The 22897-nt window shown below is 46.1% G+C and overlaps 1 protein-coding gene across 5 annotated transcripts in view; it reads right to left on the bottom strand.

Annotated features, from left to right (window-relative positions):
• Positions 1-22897, bottom strand: part of SFMBT2 (Scm like with four mbt domains 2) — a 192354-nt gene that overhangs the window by 141669 nt on the left and 27788 nt on the right. For all 5 annotated transcript variants that reach the window (XM_039519596.1, XM_039519600.1, XM_039519597.1 and 2 more), the window contains exons 2-4: positions 21795-21958; positions 6251-6345; positions 1681-1921 (exon numbers count right to left, since the gene is read on the bottom strand). In XM_039519596.1, the coding sequence (XP_039375530.1) occupies positions 1681-1921; positions 6251-6345; positions 21795-21906 (448 nt within the window). In that variant the 5' untranslated portion in view covers positions 21907-21958. The remainder of the gene's footprint in view (positions 1-1680; positions 1922-6250; positions 6346-21794; positions 21959-22897) is intronic.

Below are 22897 nucleotides of genomic sequence, written 5' to 3'. Positions count from 1 at the left end.
ACATGACATCCTGACAGTACAAATGCTGAACACTGAACTGTACATCAGCGCAGAATTTGGCCACCCAAGCTAAACAGCGCACATGGAAGAAGCCAGGACCAGAAAAAGATTCCAACCTTTCCCTGAAGAGCAAATGCCTCCAGTTATAAAACAATCATTATTTTCTATTATAGCAGTCGATAAATCCTCTTACCCCTTGACCCTGGCATTTCATGATTTAGTTTACGGCACTGTATATTTTCTTACAACATTGATTATAAGCCACATAATAAAAGGAGTTTAAAAAAAAAAGAAGCCACATAAAAAATTAGGAGACCAATAAAAATCTAACCCCTCTCAAATCAGCCTGATTTATTACGGCTTGGCTAACAAACCTTTCAATCACATTTGCATTCAGGTATCAAGCTCTATTTCTGTTTTTTATAAATCCATCCTTTTTTATTCAAGGGACACAGGTCAAATCGGGTCCAAAGACGTCTACAAATCAGATCTGTTTTCTGCCTACGCCAGGAAATGGGCCAAATTCATCCTTAGCTCAAGTGAGCATCGCTTCCATTGAAGAGACACCACGGGTCAGGCTGATGCAGTATCTCTGCCATAATCATGTACAACATGCAAATGAAGTGTCAACCTTCTGAATAGCCATTATAAATAGGAAGTAAACCTCGCCCCCTCCCCACAAAAACCCCTCATATCTCAGAAGCAGGTTTTTAAACTTTCCTTCATTTGATTCCCGAATAACGCGAGTTTGGGACTAAATCTTCATCCCACAAAGATTGAATGAACTGGAACGGTGCAGCGAACAGAAATGGAAGGGCGGTGAGATCAGCATCCTCTGCCCAACTAGAGCAGATAGGTACCTATTCCATAGAAGCAACTACAGCCTACAAGCTACAGCAGCTCACTATACACCCTCTATGCAAGAGCATGGCCAACCTATGTCATGGAGCCACTGGCCCTGCTTGCTTCTTTCCCTACCGCACTGTTGCCCAGGACCACTAGGATACACTGTCCCTCTGCCGGCATCACCCATCAGAATCTTGCACATCTCCACAGCTGAGGAGCCATAGTTGCCTCTTAGTGAACAAGGCCCAAATTCGGCAGTCCTTACTCAGGCAATGCTCCCATTGTCTTTAAAGGGCTGAGTAAGGACTGCAGGATTTGGCCCTGAATGGTTTCTGATCTTTCCCAGGCAAAGCCCATAAGGATTCTAGCATAGGGACAAAGGGGCTGGAAAGGTTTTTTGGAGGATTGTAGCATAGGGCCAAATTCTGACTTCAGTTACACTCAGCCTACATGAGAGTGGACTGGAGTAAGTGAGATCAGAATTTGGTCTTTTCTTGCTAAAAGTACAAGCCCATTTTCCCCCCACCCGATGGAAAACATTGGTTTTGCAATATAGGGACAAATTCCCTTCCCAACGCTTTCACCTACAAAACTTTTATATTATTACTACGATTTGTTGCACAATTCCCTTCCTAGGATCTGATCGCACAAGTTCTTGGCAAGCAGGATCCATCAGTGAAGTCTAATGGCCAATTTCTCAGTTGGTGTAAAGTGACTTCAATGGAGCTACATAGGTTTACATCAGCTGAGGACCCCATGCAGGTTGATTGTAGGCTTGGAGTCGAACCACATCTTATACTAGACCATGACCCCACCAGAAAGCTTAGAACTCACCATCTGGAGGCATCAGCACTTTGTTGTTCTGCGTACACCAGCCCACTGGATGAAGGTCGGCTGTCATCACATCGCACCAGAAATCTGCCCTGCGATCATCTCCATAGCCACAGTAACGTAGCAACAGGAGCTGCCCACACGTTGTAATGATCGTAGCCACCCAGTAGGTGTCCGGATTGTTCTTGTTGGCCACTTCTAACTTCATCCCTGGTTGGAAACTGCTCTGAAGGCTGATTTCAACCTTGCAAAATTAGAAATAGGTATTATTTTTCCATATAACAGAAGGAAAATACGGCATGATCTCTAGCTGAGCAATGCTAGTGGGCAATATTCTTAGGTGCATAGTGGCATGGTCTAGCAGACAGGGCACTAAGTAACAGTTCGGGGGACCACAGTTCTATCCCTAGCTCTGCCACTGACTGGTTGAGTGACCTCTGGCAAGTCACTTTGCCTCTGACCCTCATCTATTCAGAACATAAGCTCTTTGGGGTAGAAACTGTCTATTATGATGTGCCTGTAGATAGTGGCACCTTGATCTCAGTTGGGCCTCTAGGTGAGACTGTCATGTCAGTAATAATTTTAAGCACGGCCTCTGGGAATGGGTGAAACTCAGCCCCATGCAGAGGGCCAGCACAAGCCCTATGTGCCACTACTAAAGACTCGCTTGAGCTGGAGAGAAAGCCAAGGTATGATGCAAAGAACTTGTTACCACACAGCTCCACCAGGTAAATAACAGGCCCCTTCTGGTTGCGTGTGAGGTGCTTTATAATTGAGGCCTGGTCCTCAGAGGTGCTCCATACCTGTAATTCTACCTCTCAGGTATAGAGCAACTCTGAGGACCAGGCCACAATTATAATAATTTGTATAAAACACCTCACATGCAACCATCTCAGAGCTCTTTACAAGCACTCTGGGCCGAATCCTGCCCCCACTGACGTCAGTGATAACACTTCCATTGACGTCACTGGATGCAGGTCCATGCCCTAGCTGATTAAAGCTCTTAATACCCTGGTGAAGAAGGCACAGGCAGCATCACCAGCCACTATTACAGACGGCTAAAGACAAGAAGCTCCCACTGAAGTTTACAGCAAAACTCCCATTGATGTCAACAGAAGCAGGACTGGGTCCCAAGCAACTTGCCTGAGGAAAACTAGAGAATACAATACATATTCTGCAGGACAGTGGTTCTCAACCAGGGTTACATGTACCCCTGGGGGTACTCAGATGTCTGCCAGGGGGTACATCAACTCATCTAGATATTTGCCTAAAGCACTAGCAAAGTTAGTACAAACGAAAACTTCATACGACTTCTTTATACTGCTGTATATATGGTACACTGAAATGCAAGTATGATATTTATATTCCAATTTATTTATAATTATATGGTAAAATGAGAAAATAAGCAATTTTTCAGTAATAGTGTGCTATGACATTTTTATATTTTATGTCTGATTTTGTAAGCAAGGAGATTTTAAGTGACATGTAACTTGGGGGCAAGGAAGACAAATAAGACTCCTGAAAGGGGTACAGTTAGGGTTACGGGGGACGGTTGGCAAAGGCTGAGACCCATTGTTGTAGGACATTCCTAACCAATGGAGTTAAAACTGAGGATATGCCTTATGCACTAACTTTCTGTATCAATTAAGAGTTCTTTTGATATCTCCAGTTTTCCCTCCCAAGCTCGGAAGAAAGTTAGTCCCCTGGTACGGGCATCAGCCTAAAATTTAGAAGACCCTAGTTCAATTCCCTGCACCACTTCAGACTCCCTCCAAATTAGTCTCTTTGTGACTCAGTTCCCCTCTCTAAAATGGGTACAATAACACATCCCTACCTGACAGGGATGTTGTGAGGATACATATGTTAAAAACTGCTGTTAATAGGTGACATAAGTACCTAATATGGATACAGAAGAGGAATACAAGTCTGCCTAAATCCATGTCTTGTGTCTTGTCTTATACTTAGACTGTAGGCCCCTGGGGGCAGGACACCTTTCTGGTCTGTGCTTGTACAGTGCTGAGCATAATGGGGTCCTGGCCCATGACTAGAGCTCTTAGGTGCTACAGTAATACACATACTAAACAACTGCCTGGGGGCTTCAACCAAATGATCCCAGGGTCACCTGTAACCGTGGTTTGCTAGTCTAGAGGAATGCAGCCCCTCTGGAGTTAGGAAGACGCCTCCTTTACCTGCCTCACACATGATTACTGCAGTCTAAGCACGGATAAGTTGCATCATTTAATTATTTTCATACCACAAGTACATTTGTCCAGCATCTAGGCATTCACGTTCCATCAACAGGAACTGCACGCGTGGCTCGGGGCTGGTCCGTGGCCCTGCTAGCTAAGCTCTTAGATAGTGACCAACTCCACAGAATCTGAGCACCTCGTAGAATGATCAAAATACACATGTTAAGCTGTAATGATCTCTCTCACTCCGCTTCTCAGCAATGACCAGACTGTGACATTTTGGGGAGCGGGGGATGTGTGTGTGTGTGGTATAACTATACAAAGGGTGGGCTGAAGACGTGGATTTTTGTCTCTCTCTGGAGGCTCCAGGGTCCCCAATCTCTTCTGAGAGCAAAGTTCCAGATTCATAGGGGCACATGCCGCTATACAGGAGTCTCACCCCTGAGGCTGACAGTTCCATTCTCCCAGTGGAACGGAGCCATTGGGGAAGGTCACAATCACAAAGGATGAGGTAGGGCCCCTAGGTAACCCAAGCCAATGCCATAGAGCAGGGTTCTCAACCTGCTACAGAAATTCCACGGTCCTCCTGTGCCATAACAACTGTTTTCCTGAATATCCATTAGATTAAAAGCCAGGGCTGGCGTTAGGGAGTAGCAAGCAGGGCAACTGGCCAAGGCCCAACACCACCGGCGGCCCATGAAGCTAAGTTACTTGGGCTTCAGCTTTCAGCCCCAGACAGCAGGTCTTGGGCTTCAGCTTTCTGCCCTGGCCCCAGTGAGTCTAACGCATAACCCTGGCTATGTTGGAATTTGATAGGAGGGACTGCAATCTCCTTGCCTCACATAGGTGGAATTGGGAGCGTTTTGCAACCGTTGCTCTTTGAGTATCCAGAGGAAGAGGCCAGGTGAACACTCACGCTGAGGATTCTCCAAAGAGCGTGCCTCTCCCCTCCAACGTCGATTCATCATTTGCAGGGTTCAGCGTCATCCAGGAGCCAGTCTCAGCCAGGCCCCTGTACAGGCAGCTGGGAGATGGTGCTGTTTGCGTCTCAGGAGAAGATGTCGTAGGCCTGGCTGCATCTGTATCGAATGGGACGGGGAGAGACAGGAATGCTGTGGGGCTCCACAGGTGAGTGCTGGGGAAATAGAGGAGCAGGTGCCCATCATGGCTCTGAGAGCGGCCTGAGAGGGGCAGCTGAACTCACCTCTGCGCAAACCCACTAATCCCACCATAACTGTGAGGTGGGATGGCACCATTTTATAGCTGACTATATCAAATGCTATGGAAAGGTCTAGCAATAAGAGCATGAGCATACAACCCTGTCCATAGCCGAGACGAGATCATCCCTCAGGGCCATCTCTGTTCCATGTCCTAACCTGAACCCTGCTTGGGAGGGGGTCCAGGATATTGGCAGTATCTAGGAGTTAAGCTTCCCAGTTAGTTTGCTTAGGAACTGGAGGTTAGACAATAGGTAGCAGTTGGAGAGGTCGGTCGCATCATGCAATGGTTTCTTAAGTGTACTGGCTGCATTGTGATGTGCTCTGGGACCACAATAGATTTCCCTTCTCAAATAAAGTGGCAACAATCTCAGTCCATAGGGATTCCAGTTGCTCTCAACGCTCTTCCACAAACCAAGAAGGGCATGGGGCCAGAGCTGCAGACGGTGGCTGTTTTACCACAGTGCTTCCAGAATTCCATTGTGCGAATGAACCAACTTCACATGAGGGAAGGTATCATATTCTCAGGCCTATGACGGTTGTACGGATTCAGGTGCCCCAAGATGCCATTTCTGCTACCAGAGAGTTTCTCTGAGATGTAGGCTGATAGCTTGTCACTGGAAGAGACACCGTTTTCTGGAGCTGAGAGGAGGCATTCCATGGTAACCAGGCTATTTAACATTGACAGACTTCTCAGAAGAGGCCTGTCTGAAGGAGGGCTTTGAAGGAACAATGTGCATGCAATTTCTGTGTGGTGGGGTAATATGGAAGAAATTAAAGGGATCAAGGAGGTGGGAGAAGCAAAGGATGCAGGATGCGGCGTGGGAGGGAATGAGAGCTGAATGTAGGCAAGAGGAAAGCAGTACAGGGCCTTGAGAAGGGGTAAGGATGAGAAGCTTGAATCCAAAGTAGAGAGAAGCCAGTGGACCTAAAGAAAGGCATGAGAACAGGTGTTCAACCAGAGAAGGAAGAGGATTTCAGAAGGAGAGGGAAAGGATTCCAGCATTTTGGATTGGGAGGAAGAAATTTGAGGCAGAGAGAAAAGTTTGGTGATGTTTCCTCAAGAGCCATTAGCCGTGCCTTTAAATTTTCCAGGATGACCCTCTCCAATCAGAATGAAAAGAGGAAGGGCACAGAACTTTCTCAAGGCCCAAGTGAAGTACGTACGTGTCTGAACGAGGTGTGAGGAGCAGCGCTTGCTCCCGTTTCTTCCAAGTATTCATCCCAGTTGAAGTCGGTCTCCTCGATGCTAGAACCTTCATCTGTTTGGGGGGGGAAAAGCAACATAAAATTAGAACATGGTTAATGCAGGCAATAAACTACACAATGGTATCGGCCAAAAGTGGGAAATTGGCAGGCAGTAAAACCTCCACACAAGATTTAAAAAAACCCACTGTTTTAATAGTTATGCATATTTGGATTCCATGGGTTTTACTGCATTTCCAAGATATTATTTGGTATGCTGGTTTTAGCAGTTACGCCTCCAGAGACTCTGCCTTTGTGGGCCAGTTGGGTGAGCGAACAGAAACCACTGTACCCGGCAGTGCAAGAGAGTCCGCACTATTTCATAACTCTTTTTATAATGTTCTCATTAAACTTTCACGTCTCCTCCATCAGACACGATGAGTGTACGTTGTGCAGTACAGTGGATAAACATGCCAAACAAATAATAAAGTCTATGCCCCAATGCATTTCTGAACTAAGGGCCATGAGCCAGATCCTCAGCTGCCGTAAGTTACAGTACTGCCATTGAAGCCAATGCAGGGATAGAGATTTACACCACGTTAGCATCTGCCCCCCTGCTGGGTGCACTATTACAAAGAGGTTCGTATCTATGTGCAATGCTGCCTTTTGCTGGATGGAATCAGAACTACTCAACTGCATATCATAGGCCCTATAATGCTAACAACTAGGGGAAATTCCGCTTTTATTTCATTAGTCAGAAGCTGAGCTTTGAAAGCAGGAGCTCTGCTGTGGCTGTGAAGAGCCAGATGATGGAACTCAGGTGCCATCTCCCAGTTTCCCATTACAGCTACTTATAATTTTTTCCCTTTCTACCACATCTTTCATGTGAAAACCTGAAAACACTGTACAAACAATTAACTGATCCTCACAACATCCCATGAGCTATGTAATGCTACCCCCATGTTACGGATGGGGAAACTGAGGCACAGATCATTTTCGTATCTAGCATGAGATCACACAGGAAATCAGCTGCAGGGCTAAGAACAGAATCTAGATCTTCTGACTCTCAGGCCTCTGGATTAACCCTTATATACTCCATCCCACAGCTAAAGATCCATAATTATTCACAGGTTTTGCTACATATCTGTATAGCCCCTAGCAAAATGGGACTAAGGTCTCAAAGTGCTGCTGAAATACAAATAATACAAATTACAAACAAATCTTCTTGCACTTACAGAAAATCAGCCAAATCTGATTGCTTTTATTTTACTTTAAAATAATGTTTCCAGGCAATCTTGGAAGAACGGTTTCAACCCAGAGCAAATATTTACAGTCTAATAGTGAGGCACTGCAATAAGCATTTATCAGGCAAACTCTGAGAGACCCTTTTCCTTCCAAAGCATTCATCAGCATGGCCATGATGTAATTAAAGTGCCCCATGACAAACTGAATGAAGAAACCTCCCCAGACAGTTTTATGAAGAAAACGGCAGGGCTAATTTATTGCAATTACTGCTACAGGTCTCCCATTTTCAAGATCCGAAAGTTATATCATGTAAGAGGAATGTCTCATTATTAAAAGGAAAAGGAATAGGTTATATTTGCTGCCGATGTAGCCAGACACACATCTGAGAAAAAAAAAAGATGACAGCAGAGCTGGGTTTTCTAATCTTAACCAGCATGGGAAAGGGGTTCAGAGAAGAAATCACAGCCCTATTTACTGTTAAATACACTAGAACTTCTTTTGAATACTGGGTTATGAAGACTGAGTCCTGAGGCCAGTTTTGTTCAACATCTTCATTAATGATCTGAATGACGGGATGGATTGCACCCTCAGCAAGTTCACAGATGACACTAAGCTGGGGGGAGAAGTAGATGCGCTGGAGAGTAGGGATAGGGTCCCTAGTGACCTAGATAAATTGGAGGATTGGGCCAAAAGAAATCTGATGAGGTTCAACAAGGACAAGTGCAGAATCCTACACTTAGGACGGAAGAATCCCATGCACTGCTACAGGCTAGGGAACAACTGGCTACGTGGCAGTTCTGCAGAAAAGGACCTGGGGATTAGAGTGGACGAGAAGCTGGATATGAGTCAGCAGTGTGCTCTTGTTGCTAAGGCTAATGGCATATTGGGCTGCATTAGTAGGGGCATTGCCAACAGATTGAGGGACGTGATTATTCCGCTCTATTCAGCACTGGTGAGGCCACATCTGGAGTATTGCATCCAGCTGGGCCTCTCCACTACAGAAGGGATGTGGGCAAATTGGAGAGAGTCCAGCAGAGGGCAACAAAAATGATTAGAGGGCTGGAGCACATGACTTATGAGGAGATGCTGACAGAACTGGATTTATTTAGTCTGCAGAAAAGAAGAGTGAGGGGCGGATTTGATAGCACCCTTCAACTACCTGAAGGGGGGTTCCAAAGAAGATGGAGCTAGACTGTTCTCAGTGGTGGCAGATGACAGAACAAGGAGCAACGGTCTCTGGTTGCAGTGGGGGAGGTCTAGGTTGGATATTAGGAAACACTATTTCACTAGGAGGGTGGTGAAGCACTGGAATGGGTTCCCTAGGAAGGTGGTGGAATCTCCATCCTTAGAGGTCTTTAAGGCCCGGCTTGACAAAGCCCTGGCTGGGATGATTTAGTTGGGGTTGGTCCTGCTTTAAGCAGGACTAGATGACCTTCTGGGGTCTCTTCCAACTCTAATCTTCTATGATTCTATGATTCTCCCTCACCTGTGCTACTTCAACCTGGTGTAACTACATAGGTGTAAATCAGGAATAACTCAGTTGAAGAGATTTCTGATAATAGGTGGCTCTTCAATCTAGCAGGAAAAGGCATGACAAGATCCAATGGCCGGAAGCTGAAGCTAGACAAATTCAGTCGAGAAAGTAAGGTGCACACATTTTTTCAACAGTGGAGGGTAATGAACCATTAGACCAACTTATCTAAGAACATGGGGAATCTCCAGCACTCAAGACTGGATGTCTTTCTAAAAGAGATGCTATAGCCCAAACAACAGTGATGGGCTTGAGGCAGAGACTACTGGGTGAGGTTCCATCACCTGTGTTATGCAGGAGGTCAGGATGGATGATGATAGTGGTCTCTTCTAGCTTTAAAATCTAATGACTCTATGGTCATGTCTACACAAAACACTTACTGTGCGGCAAGCTGGGATATAAATCTACAATGCTCAAGGTCACATGTGTCAGTGACAGAGCCAGGAATTTAACCCAGATCTCCCATACCCTAAGCATCACTAGACTGAGCTATGAAATCAGGCTCTCTTTGCATTCAGTAGTAAGATGGGTGCAGTACAGTGACACACCTAAAAAGTATCTGTTTTAAAAATCAAAATGAAAAGGGCAAGATTGAGCCAGATAGGTTGCTTGGAGGGCCAGGCCGCCTAGCAGTTATTGCACCAGACCTCCAGCTGCCATCAGGATGGTAGAGGTACCTGGTTCCTGACCCTAAGCCAGGAATCTTCTGGCCTCCACCCACATATGGGTGTCAGCCCTTAAGGGGTTGTGGTAGGGAGACCCAGGCACTCCTTCTCCACCAGGTCCCAGCCCAGGGCCCTGTGGGAAGCAACAGTGGCAAGGTCCTCCCTGCAGAGAGTCTATGTTTGCAGTTCTGGACCACTTCCTATCTATAGATCCCTTCAGTTTGGGGCATGGCCCCTAGAGTCCAAACAGTCAGTTACTTACAAAAAAAATAAATAAATAAGCCAAATGGACCAGGGTGCTGCTCGTTCTCAAGGGGGTGGTGGCTGGAGAAGGCTCTGCCTGTGGGCCTTACCTGTCCGAGGTGCCCCTCTCAGGCTCAACCTTCTGACTGGCTTCCCAGAGAAGGATTCCTCTCTCTTGCAGCCTGTCCAGCACCTGTGCCTGAGCTCCTGGAGCAGGCTCAGCACGCCTAGTGGGTGGGGACTAACAGGGCTCAGTATTGCCTTTTAACACGTTTGGGTCCACATTGGGTTTGTATACCCCATCACACTGAGATGGAGGGCCTCCAGGGGCTGAGCACCCCTCCTGCTGCAGAGACTTCAGGCCTTTACTCTCAGTCCTTCCATTTCATTCTGACACAGCAGAAGGCGGATTCCTCTACAGACTTTATCAGGAAATTACTTTTACTGTGTCTGTAAAAATAACATCAGGGAACCCGTTTATCATGGGTTCAGTGTCTTGTTTTGCTCAGTTTCATTACAGAGAAATGGAAGGGACTGAAAATTCCCCAAAACCTTGTGTTGTTTCTGTTTCTTTCCTGAAGTTCTGCAGTAGCATCGGCTGCGACCACAGTCAGGTTGCCTAGGAGTTAGGCCAGGAACAGAGAGTCAGGACATTCTATTCCCAACTCTATCAGTGATTTACTGTGTGCCCATGGGCAAGTCATGTAACCTTTTTCTGTGCCTGGGTTTCCAAAATCAATTTTTGCTGATCTCTGTAAAATGCTTCAAATCCCTCAGATTGAAAGGAGCTATATAAATGAAAAGTATTTAATAATATTATAATTATTATTATTCTAAAGAGTGGTTTTCACAAAGCCATGCCATCTACCAGTACTCAAATCAACATTCCAAGGGTAAAAACCTAGCTGCTGAAGTCGCTGGCAAAACTCCCATTTATTCCAAGGGGTGGAGTGTCAAGATTTCACCCCAGGTGACTGGGTGATGGCTAATTTTATGATGTGCTTACATTGGTGGGTTTCAGTTATGGATCCTTTTGCTCTAGGTTCTTTTTTGGTGAAACAGTCACACCTGTCTAACCTACCTTACATTTCATGTTTGTGTGGGCCTCGGTGTGCAAACAAAATAAATAGTAATGAGCTGCTACCATCTCAATGGTTTTGAAGTGCTCTGGGATCATCAGTTGATAGATGCCATAGAAATTAAAGGAACTTCAATAAAACTGCAGCCATCTAGGACTTCACTGTTAACACTATAGGCCACGTGACTACGGGAAAAACCTCAGAGTGAAAAAAGAACCTGGATCCTTTGTTCAGAAAGCCCAAATTCCCTACCAGCCTATCTGTTGGATAACTCCCTTTAATTCTTAGCTGTATAGAGTCTAAGGCACACAGCTAAGCAGTTCTGATTCTATATTGTATCTATTCCTATGTTCTAGCTAGTTATGTTACTTTATCAATGAAAGAACATAAGAACGGCCATACTGAGTCAGACCAAAGGTCCATCTAGCCCAGTATCCTGTCTTCCGACAGCAGACAATGCCAGGTGCCCCAAAGGGAACGAACAGAACAGGCAACCACCAAGTGATCCATCTCCTGCCACCCACTCCCAGCCTCTGGCAAACTGAGGTTAGGGATACCACCCATGCCCATATTGGCTAATAGCCATTGATGGACCTGTCCTCCATTCAGGGCCATCTCTAGACACTGTGATGCCCTACACAGCCCCAGGCCTACGCGGGGGAGGAGGAGGCTGAGCTGAAGGTCTGCGGGGGGTAGGAGAGAACCGCCCCCCAGCACAAGCCGGAGGCACGGCTGGAAGCTGGCAGAGTGGAGAAGGTTGGGGCCAGGTCGCTACACTTCCCGCCGCCCAGTGAGTGCAGGGCGCGCCCGATCCCTGCTACAGTCCCCGAGGACGTAGTTCAGGTGAAGGGATGGAGTGGGGGCGGGGCTAGGGCAGAACAGGGGTGGGAAGAGGCAGGGCAGAGCGGGGACAAGGGCTATGGGTAAGGAGTGGAGTGGGCGCACGGCAGGAGTGGGGGCAGCTTTTCTGGCTGCCTCAGCTGGCCGGGGGATCGGGCTGGCCACTGGAGCAGCACGCAGCTGCACAGGGCACCAGGAAATTTGGGGCAATTTGGTGCCTTACACAGCTGCGTAGTTTGCGTATGGGTAAGGATAGCCCTGCCTCCATGAATTTATCTAGTTCTTTTTTAAAAAAACACTATTATAGTCTTGGCTTCACAACATCCTCTGGCAAAGAGTTCCACAGGCTGACTGTGTGACCTGTGAAGAAATACTTCCTTTTGCTCGTTTTAAACCTGCTGCCTATTAATTTCATTTGGTGACCCCTAGTTCTTGTGTTATGAGAAGGAGTAAATAACACTTCCTTATTTACTTTCTCCACAGCAGTCATGATTTTATAAACCTCGATCATATCCCCCCTTAGTTGTCTCTTTTCTAAGCCGAAAAGTCCCAGTTTTATTAATATCTCCTCATATGGAAATTGTTCCATATCCCTAATCATTTTTGTTGCCCTTTTCTGAACCTTTTCCAATTCCAATATATCTTTTTTGAGATGGGGCGACCACATCTGCACTCAGTATTCCAGATGTAGGAATAACATGGGTTTATATAGAAGCAATATGATATTTTCTGTTTTATTATCTATCCCTTTCTTAATGATTCCCAACATTCTGTTTGCTTTTTTGACTGCTGCTGCACATTGAGTGGATATTTTCAGAGAACTATCCACGATGACTCCAAAATCTCTTTCTTCAGTGGTAACAGCTAATTTAGACCCCACCATTTTATATGTAGAGTTGGGATTATGTTTTCCAATGTGCATTACTTTGCATTTATCACCATTGAATTTCATCTGCCATTTTGTTGCCCAGTCACCCAGTTTTGTGAGATCCCTTTGTAACTCTTCGCAGTCTGCTTTGGACTGCAAAGATCTGTCTTGGATTCCAATCTGGAAATAGAAAACCGAGGGAAGGATGTGCCAGCATTTAGGGCACTAGTCTAGGACTTGAGAGACCCTGCTTCAAGCCCCTGCTCTGTTACAGGCTTCTTGTGTGACCTTGGGTAAGTCACTTAGCCTCAGTTCCACATCTGTAAAATGGGGATAGTAATATGTCACAAGGGTGGCATGAGGACAGATATATTAAAGGTAGTGAGGCATTCAGATCCTGCAGGGCCGCCCAGAGGATTCAGGGGGAGCAGGGGAGCTGCGGCGCTTGTACTCAAGCGGCGGCGATCCGGGTCTTAGGCGGCATTTCAGCAGCAGGGGGCCCTTCAGTCACTCCGCATCTTCGGCAGCACTGAAGGGCCCCCCGCCGTCAAAATCCGCCAAAGACCCAGACAGCTGCTGGGCCAGGGCTCGCGGGGCCCCTGCAGGGCCCAGGGCAAATTGCCCCTCTTGCCCCCGCCCCGGGCAACCCTGAGATCCTTTGGTGATCGGAGCCGAGTAAGTACCTTAGTTAGACAGATAAATTCAGATCATTTTACAGATGAGAAACTGGGTTAAGTTTATGTGATGATTTTGGGTGTAATAGCCGGTGAGCATCAGAAGCCAGACTGACTGGTGAGAAGAGACAGCACTTTGATTATCTCCATAAGCACTCAGCTGAAACTGACTGACTGTTCAGGTTTCTGGAAATCACTAGTTCATGCTCAGAGAATTTAATACACACATTAGCAGAGTGCCTCCCCTTGTAATCTGCTAGCTGTCCTTAGAAGAGCGGGGAAGGTGATGTTTCTACTCATTGCATGGGTTTTCTGTGTGCATACTTAAGAACAATGGTTCTATACCAGAACTCCATGCTACATCCCTCCCCTCTACTCTGGTCCCATCTAGACAGGATCTTCCCCCACCCCACCATCACCACAACCACCACCTCTCCATTAACAATATGGGAAGGGCAGCATGCTCATGAGCCCATGACATCAGCTCACGTCACCAAGCTTGAAAAGAGATGCTTAGGAATTCAGTAAAATTAACTGACTAGCTAGGACCACAGATGTCAACAATAACAACGTGGCCCATGGTTGCTCACGACCTCAAAGTTATCATCCCTACCCAGCCCAGCAGGTTGCTTGGAACTTCACGACAGCAACAAGCTGAGAAATAATACTTCTGTGGAGCCCAAGAGCCGCTCCAGAATGCAGTAAACATTAGGTATATTCCCCTACCCAGTGTTCACCGCCTTGACTCTTCTCTACATCTCTCTCCTCTAGTCCCATCTAGCCAGGATCTTTCTGATCCCCCTACCCCGCAATGACCACCAACACCTGTGCTATGCTCCAATACAATTTTGCCTCTTATAACCCTTCCCAGGAAAGTGCACTTAACAAGCGGTGCTGCCTTCCCCCTTGCTTGTGGTTCTGGGAAAGCCTTTTAGCTTAAACAGGGGGAAAACTGAATTCCTGTCCCCGGAGCCCTCCTCCCTATGAGCATGTGGGATTTCTCACAGGCTAAGGAAGGGAACAGAGTGGGAACCGCTTGTTAAACACTTGGCAGCTCATCACTAAAAGCTGGTTTCTCAGATGTCTGCACCAGAGTTTCCTCAAACGCTGAGGCCTGTTTCTCCCCAAGGGAGATGGAGGCAAGGACAGGGAAAGTGAGCAAAACAACAAGACTGTTTTTCCTCTCCTGACTGGAGTGTTGTCACAACGGACTCCACAAAAACCAGGGCCAGTGACTGCATGAGGAATGGAAATACTTACTGCTTACGACACAGGAAAGGATCCGGCGGGGAAGAATCATAGAAATGTAGGGCTGGAAGGGATCTCATCTACTCCATCCTCCTCCCTCACTGAGGCTGCACAAATGAACCTACACCATCTTTGATAGGTCTTTGTTCAACCTGTTCTTCAAACCTCCAGTGATGGGGATTCTACATCCACTCTTGATGACCTATTCCAGTGCTTAACTACCTGCAGATTAAACCCATTACTTCTTGTCCTACCTTCAGTGAACATGGAGAATAATGGAGCACCCCTTCCCCCCATTTATAATAGCCCTTAGCTTATTTGAAGACTTATCAGGTCCACCCTCATTCTTCTTTTCTCAAGACTAGCATGCCCAGTTTTTTCAACCTTTCCTTACAGATCAGGTTTTCTAAATTTTTTATCATTTTTATTGCTCTTCTCTGGACTCTCTCCAATTGGCCACATCTTTCTTAACGTGTGACACCCTTAACTGGACACAATAATCCATCTGAGACTTCACCAGTGCCAAACAGAGTAGAATAATTACTTCCAGTGTCTTACATATGGACACTCCTATTTATACACCCCAGAATGTTAGCCTTTTTCACAACTGCATCATATTCTTGGTTCATATTCAATTTGGTATCCACTGTAACCCCAAGATCCTTTTCTGCAGTACTACTCACTAGCCAGTCATTCCCCATTTTGTAGTTGTGTATTTGATTTTTCCTTCTCGCATGCAGTACTTTGCACTTGTCTTTACTGAATTTCATCTTGTTGATTTCAGACCAATTTTCCAATTTGTCAAGGATGAATTGAATTTTAATCCTGTCCACCAAAATGCCTGCAACCAGTGTGGTATCATCCACAAATTTTATAAACTCTTATCCAAATTATTAATGAAAAATATTGAATAGTACCAGACCCAGGACCAACCCCTGTGGGACTCACTTGGTAGGTCCTCCCAGTTTCACAACAAACCGTTGATAACTACTCATTGGCCTTTCAACCAGTTGTGCATCCATCTGATAGTAATTTGATCTAAACCACATTTCCCTAGTTTGCTTATGAAAATGTCATGGGGGACTGTGTCAAAAGCCTTACTGAAATCAAGATATATCAGATATACTGCTTCTGCCCCATCCAGTATGCCAGTAACCCTGTCAAAGAAGAAAATTAGGTTGGCTTGGCATGATTTGTTCTTAACAAATCCATGTTGGCTATTTCTTATCACCCTATTATGCTCTATGTGCTTACAAATTGATTGTTTGATCATTTGCTCCATTATCTTTTCAGGAATTGAGGTTAGGCTGACTGGTCAATAATTCCCTGGGTCCTCCTTTCCACCCCCCACCTCCCTGCCTGTTGAAAATGGGTATTAAGTTTGCCCTTGATGAGTCCTCTGGAACCTCACCCATCCTCCATGAGTTCTCAGAGATAATCACTAAAGTTCAGAGATTGCTTCTGCTAGTTCCCTAAATCCCTAGGGTAAATTTCGTCAGGCTCTGTCACCCTGAATACATCTAACTTATCTAAACATTCTTCATTCTTTAACCTGTTCTTTCCCTATTCTGGCTTACACTCCTTCCCCCTTGTTGTCATCGTTAATTGTGTTACACATCTGGTCACAATCAACCTTTTTAGTGAACACAGTAGCAAAATAGGCATTAAACACCTTCGCTTTCTTGGTGTCTTCCATTATTAGCTCATCTTCCCTGCTAAGTAGTGAACCTACACTTTCATTCCTCTTTCTCTTGCTTGTAATGTATTTGTAGAACCTCTTCTTACACCTAGCAAGGGGCATAAGGCAGTATCTCATTTTGTGCCTTAGCCTTTCCGATTTTGTCCCTATGTGCACGCACTATTCTTTTATACTCGTCTTTAACAATTTGTCCATGTTTCTACTTTTTGTAGGGCTCCTTTTTGATTTTCAGGTCATTAAAGAGCTCCTGATGGAGCCACATTGGTTTCCATCTCTTCCCAGTAGTCCTCCTTCACAGAATAGCATCCGATGGTAAAGAAAGCCAAAGGCCTCCTGTTGACATCATCTGTGCAACCACACATTCTTCTCCAAGATGTATCTGTCCCTGCCTGGACTCTTACCTTCAGCTGGCACAATGGACAAGAACACATCCTGCACCCCCAACTCTTTAACCCTTGCTCCCAGAACTCACTGCTGATCCGCTTAGGGCCATATTACTGTTTCTTTAAGGGCCCAGAGCCAAGAGCCTGCAGAGAGGGTGGGGGCAAGGTTTCCCTTCTCCACCTGAACCAATGGGGAATGAGCTGGGAGAAGGGGACCAGTATAAATACTGCCTCCTCCCACATAGCAGGGCAGACGCCAGGAGACATCAGCAGGGAAAGGCTGGCCTGCTGAAGACTCTGAAGCCTGATGGCTAATTAGGAAAAGGGGCCTGCTAAGGAAGAAGCTGGCAAAAGCCTTGCAACTAGCTAACCTCATAACCCAGCTCCAAACAGGAGAGGACAAGAAGCTCAGAGGGCCCAGAGAAGGGCAGAAGATGCTTCAAGTGCTTGATTTTGTTTGTAGTTCTGAGCTCTACTGAAGGGCCAGAGAGAAATCCTGAGACCTGCTACTCTGGAGAGAAGAGTGTGATGATTTTTTTTTCCATTCACTCCCATGGTGAGTTGAAAGGACTTTGCTGCCGGCCTGAGGGAAGCCAGGGGAAGGGACTTCAAAGTGGCCAGCTTGGGGTCTGACCATTTACAGCTAGACTTGGACACCCCAGAAATTGACTGAATTTTTAAGTGATCGGAGGGCTAGGCCACAGAAGGCCCAGACAGACAGAGAAGGACAACAGGAAGAGATGATGAAGGGGAAAGTATGACAACCCCACACCTACCCACAAGGGGGCATGCCAGAGTGACCACTGCCATCACAAGGAGCCGTTCCCACTCTCAGTCACCACCCCAGATCTGACACAATTCACAATGATTTTTTTTTTTAATCATTCTCAACTGACTGCTGTTTGGGGTTCAGGTGTCCACAGAAGCTTCCTTCATAACTGGCAATCCCAGAAAAAGTGCTCTATGGAGGCTGAACTCCCTTCTCTCTCTGCAGAATGTGGCTGGGGCACAAGGACCCAGGGCCGAACCAGGGACCTCCAGAGCTGAAAGGCTACGCCTCTACAGCTTAAGCTAAGACCCATATCCTCTGTGGAGTGGGCATAGGAAATGGGGAGACACATAACACATACTGAATAGTGGCTTACATACCTCTTCTGAACAGAAGCACGTCCCAGACATTTGAGGCCCACAGCAGTTCACATCCCAAACAAGCTGCCACATACACAACCACTACCATCTTAGCCAAAACTGGAGACCACCAGAACTATAAACAGGAGTTTAAGCTAAAGAGCCAGGCTGTCTACATGGGGACTAGATTCATATTCTCTAAGGACTGGGCATACTGCCTAATGGGTTATGCTTGTGCGGCTGCAACCTGTGTTCTGTGAATAAATAGAGAACTTCCGTCTGTAGGGCTGATGACCTGGTGCCTTTCATGATGAACCTTTAATTCACTTCCCTTTTACAAGGCATCAGATGCAATTTGCTGGGTCATGGACAAAGTGGCGGAAAGCAAAAAGCCTCCAAGGTGACAAATCTATTCAGTTCAGATGTCACTGCCCATTTACACTGACCTTGGATTCCTACCATGAAAACCGAGGTGAAATACAAAAAAAGGGCCTAATATCAGCTTTCTAAAGAGCAAAATGAAATCCCTGTTGCCCATGGAAGTAGAGCAATGACTGGATGTTGTGGATGTGAATGTTGATGGTCAAGAGATAGAAACCTTGAGTGACTGAATTCCTATGGACAAGGGACAGCCTGAGAAGAGGCAAAGAGAGGATCAAATAAACCACTCGAGGAGAATCTGAAACGCAAAGAAAAGCAGTTTGAAACTATTCAGTAGCCTCCAAAGAGCTCAGGGACCAATTCTGCCAGTTCCCCACTGCTTCCTACAAGGTGCTGTGCCATGTTAGAAGCTCCCAGCATCATGCCCTTAGAATCTTATTCTCCAGGGTGCTCAGCAGATTGGAGCCTTCCGGGATCTTATCTCTGATGCAAGCATTGGAGCAGAAGCCAGATGCTTTGGAGAGGATATGCAAAGAAGATGCGGGAGCTAGAGGAGTTCAAAACCTAGCAAAATAACCCATCCACTGCAGCATCAAAGCTTAGAGAACTGTGAGGCTTTCACTTGTAAACAGAGGTTGGATGCATAAAGCAAAGGCTTCCAAGGTTTTTCAGGTGTGATTAAAAATATAAAGTTACAATTGGCCAATCTGTTTGAGTTTCTTTCAAATATAATGCAGAGCTATCAATTCTTTTCTTCAAGAGGCTTATCAGGAAGGTGAACAACAGAACATTAACAGCATGGTCTGAAAGAAGAGATCCAATAAGTCCTGAAAAGGCATCGAAGGGGATTTTAAAAGCATTCACCACTGGCCTAACTCTGCTTTTCTTGAAGCAAATGGGATTTTAATCATTGACTTCAAAGGGAGTGATGGTTAAATGTCCATTGGCTTCCATGGGAAAAGAGTTAGGCCAACATTGAGCACTTCTGAAATTCCTCCTCTAATTCTTTCAGCATACAGCCTCGGGGGAATGGTCATTTCATTCACCAGGAGCGCAAGGAGAGTGCAAAACCTTTAAACAACTGGGGCCAGAGTTGCAGAATTCTCAGCACCCACCAGCCCGCACTGAGAACACTCCAGGTTCTCAGTGCAAGCTACCGGGGCACTGAGCTCATTAGAAAATCTGACCCTCCGGCTGACATTTATAACTCAGTATCATTTTATCATCAGCGAACCTCATGGAAACCTCCGATTGTTGGGAAAAGGATTTAGCATTATCAGCCCCAGGACGAATGCGACAATGTAAGACGCACGTATCAATCTGTTTACAGAAGATGAGCTGTACAATACTGGTTATTATTTAGTGTGGATTGCAGAAGCCCTTACCATCAGCAGCGCCCCAGAGTATTAGTCACTACATAACCCAGTGGTGTGCAAATTTTTCTCATCGCACCGCCCCTTCCCTTTAACAGAATCTGTCCATGCCTCCCCCCAACCCACCCACCCGTTACTGCACAGCCAAGCCTTCCTCAGCAGCGGAGCTTGGGCTGAAGGCGGAGCTGGGGGCAGAACTGGGGATGGGGAGGAGCTCGGGCAAGAGGCGGAACTAGCGTGGGGGCAGAGAGGGAATGAGAGCAACACTGGGCTGGCAGAACACGGGGGGAGTGAGGCAGATCTTGCCTGGAAGTGGAGCTGGGCTTGGAGGCAGAGCTGGGCTGGGGGCAGAGTGGGGCCAGGGGCATGGCGCTCCCAACCTGCCCCTTCCACGCGCTTCCCTCCCCCACAAAACATTCCTCCATGCCCCCTACAGTTTGGGGACCACTGATATAAACACATCGTTTTACTATGGGTATGTTTACATTACAACCAGAGGCGTGACTGCAGCATGTGTAGACACACCTGAGCTAGCTTTTATCTAGCTAACTCAAGTAACAACAGCAACTAAGCCTCGGCAGCATGAGGCCGAGAGTATTTACTTGACTGGCTAAGCCCATGCTGCTGCTGCCACATCACTGCTTTTTTAATTTGAGCTATCAAAAATCAAAGCTAGCTCGGGGTATGTCTACACATGCTGCAGTCACATCTCTTATCACAGTGGAGACATAGCCACAGTCCCTTCCCTGCAGCGCTTACAACCTAAACAGGGTGGGAGAAAAGGATACAACATGCAAGCAAAACACAGGGAACGGAGACGCTAACTGGTAGTGACTGGCCAAGGTCACAGAGAAGAACCATTGGCAGAGCTGGCAACTGAACCCAGGAGTCCTGGGTCCCTGTCCAGAACCTTAATAGCAAGACCATCATCACTCCTAAGAAAGAGCCTTCAGCTTCCCAAGTTTGCAAAAATAAAGAGCTAGAAACAGCTGTACCAATAGTTCTGTGGCCGTGTATTAAATCGTCCCGGATGATTCACCCCTGTGCAAAGAGCCAGAACAAAGTCTATGTGCCACTTAAACCTTATTTTGAGTAGTCAAGTGGGACTGAAGTGCTGCACAGGCCGCATGCTGGTGCTCCGCACACAGCGGAATTTCACCCCAAACGAGGCTGTAGTCACGGATTCCAAGCTCACTTTGCAAAGCTTAAAGAAAGATCCTTAGAGAATTGAATCAAATTTGTAAGGCTAAGATTATGTCTTGGAGGTCGGGGAAGACATGGATTCTGTGACTTCCAGAGACCGCCATGACATTTTCTGCTTCGGCCCTGGGGCAACAGGGCAGGAGCTGTAAGCCCCCGCAGGCAGGGCCCCCCCCACAGCTCTCAGCCAACACGGGGAGACCTGGAGCTCTGAGCCACCATGGGTGTTGGGGGGACCTCTTCAGCCACAGGAGGACCCCAGAACTCCAAGCCACTGCAAGCAGCGGGGGGAACCCTGGAACTGTCAGCCACAGTGGCAGCAGGGGCTGGACGCTACCTCTTCCCTCCTATAGCAGGTCTCAGGCTCTCATCCCCTCATTAGACCCATTTTATCACAGTTATTTTTAGTAAAAGTCACGGACAGGTCACAGGCTCCCACGAATTTTTGTTTATTGCCTATGACCTGTCCCTGACTTTTAGTACAAATAACTGTGACAAAATACTAATCTTATCTATAAGTCCTTGTGCCGCACTCATCATCATAGTCTAGGAGCACCTTCCAGTAGTGCATTAAACATCAAGCACACGTTTGTTCTCTCATCTTCTCCCCAGGGACAGAAGCGCATGCAGTGGAGATACACCCCTTAGCACCATTTGAGAAATGTATTGCACGCTCTGGTAAAACATACAGGACAAAATCTAAATAAAAACATACAGGACAAAAAAACATTCTAGAAAAAGTTGATCAATCCAGCTGATCCAAATAAAGGAAAAACTTCCAAACATATTTTTAAAATTTTGCTTTTCTTCCCCAAAAATTTACAAAGGGTTGAAAAACAAAAAGGAAACTGTCAAAAGTTTTGCCAATTTTCCTCCAAATGTTGTTGAATTTTGAAAAATTTCATCTTGCACAAGAAAATCTGTTTTATTTACTTAAAAGTGAAACGGACGTGGAAAACAAGAGCTCACCTGAATCAAACTGTTCTCTGTTCCCATTGGCTGGACTCTGACCCTTCTCCTGGGATAGGGATAGATGTTGAGTCTCTTGCATGGCGGAAATCAAAGACATCCTAGTTTCCATTGCTCACAATAAGATTTCTTCCTTTCCTAATTCATCATGTAACAAAAATGTCCTAAAGGAGAGTAAAAGAGAATAAATGAGCAGCCTATTTTCATAGAATCATAGAATATTAGGGTTGGAAGGGACCTCAGGAGGTCATCTAGTCCAACCCCCTGCTCAATGCAGGACCAAACCCCAACTAAATCATCCCAGCCAGGGCTTTGTCAAGCCTGACCTTAAAAACCTCTAACGAAGGAGATTCCACCACCTCCCTAGGTAATTCATTCCAGTGCTTCACCACCCTCCTAGTGTAAAAGTTTTTCCTAATATCCAACCTAGACCTCCCCCACTGCAACTTGAGACCATTACTCCTTGTTCCATCATCTGGTATCACAGAGAACAGTCTAGATCCATCCTCTTTGGAACCCCCGTTCAGGTAGTTGAAAGCAGCTATCAAATCCCCCCTCATTCTTCTCTTCTGCAGATTAAATAATCCCAGTTCCCTCAGCCTGACCAAGTAAATACACTTCGCTAGCTCTTCAACGTTTTCTTTTGAGTCACCCAGCATTTTGATTGCTGTAATTAATTTATGTACTTCTGTGGCTTTTATCATTACAATATCTGAGCACCAATTAAGTTATCCTTTGGGATGGGGATGATAATAGTTCTCTATTTACCCATGAATAACAGATTAGGGTCCAATCCAAAATCCACTGAAATCAATGGGATTCTTTCATTGATGTCAATGGGCTTTTCGTCAGTCTATTGGGGACTTGAACAAGGTTATATAGGGAGCCTATGGCTGAACTAGGGATTTGGTTCAGTACAGTGCCTTAACCACAAAACCCATCGTTCCTCTGCTACATCTCTAACCTGTTCCTGAAGTAGTTCTGGATACTTGATCTTAACAGGGCCAAGTGCTGAAAAGCAGCATGGTCTAGTATGGAGAGTAACAGGCTATAAATCTGGAAACCTGGGTTCTTTTAAACCAAACTGCCACTGTGATGCTGAG

This window comes from Mauremys reevesii, linkage group 1 (genome assembly GCF_016161935.1).
Source record: "Mauremys reevesii isolate NIE-2019 linkage group 1, ASM1616193v1, whole genome shotgun sequence".
Lineage (NCBI taxonomy): Eukaryota > Metazoa > Chordata > Testudines > Geoemydidae > Mauremys > Mauremys reevesii.
The sequence above is the reverse complement of the archived record's forward strand: the minus strand, read 5'-3'. Positions and strand labels throughout refer to the sequence as shown.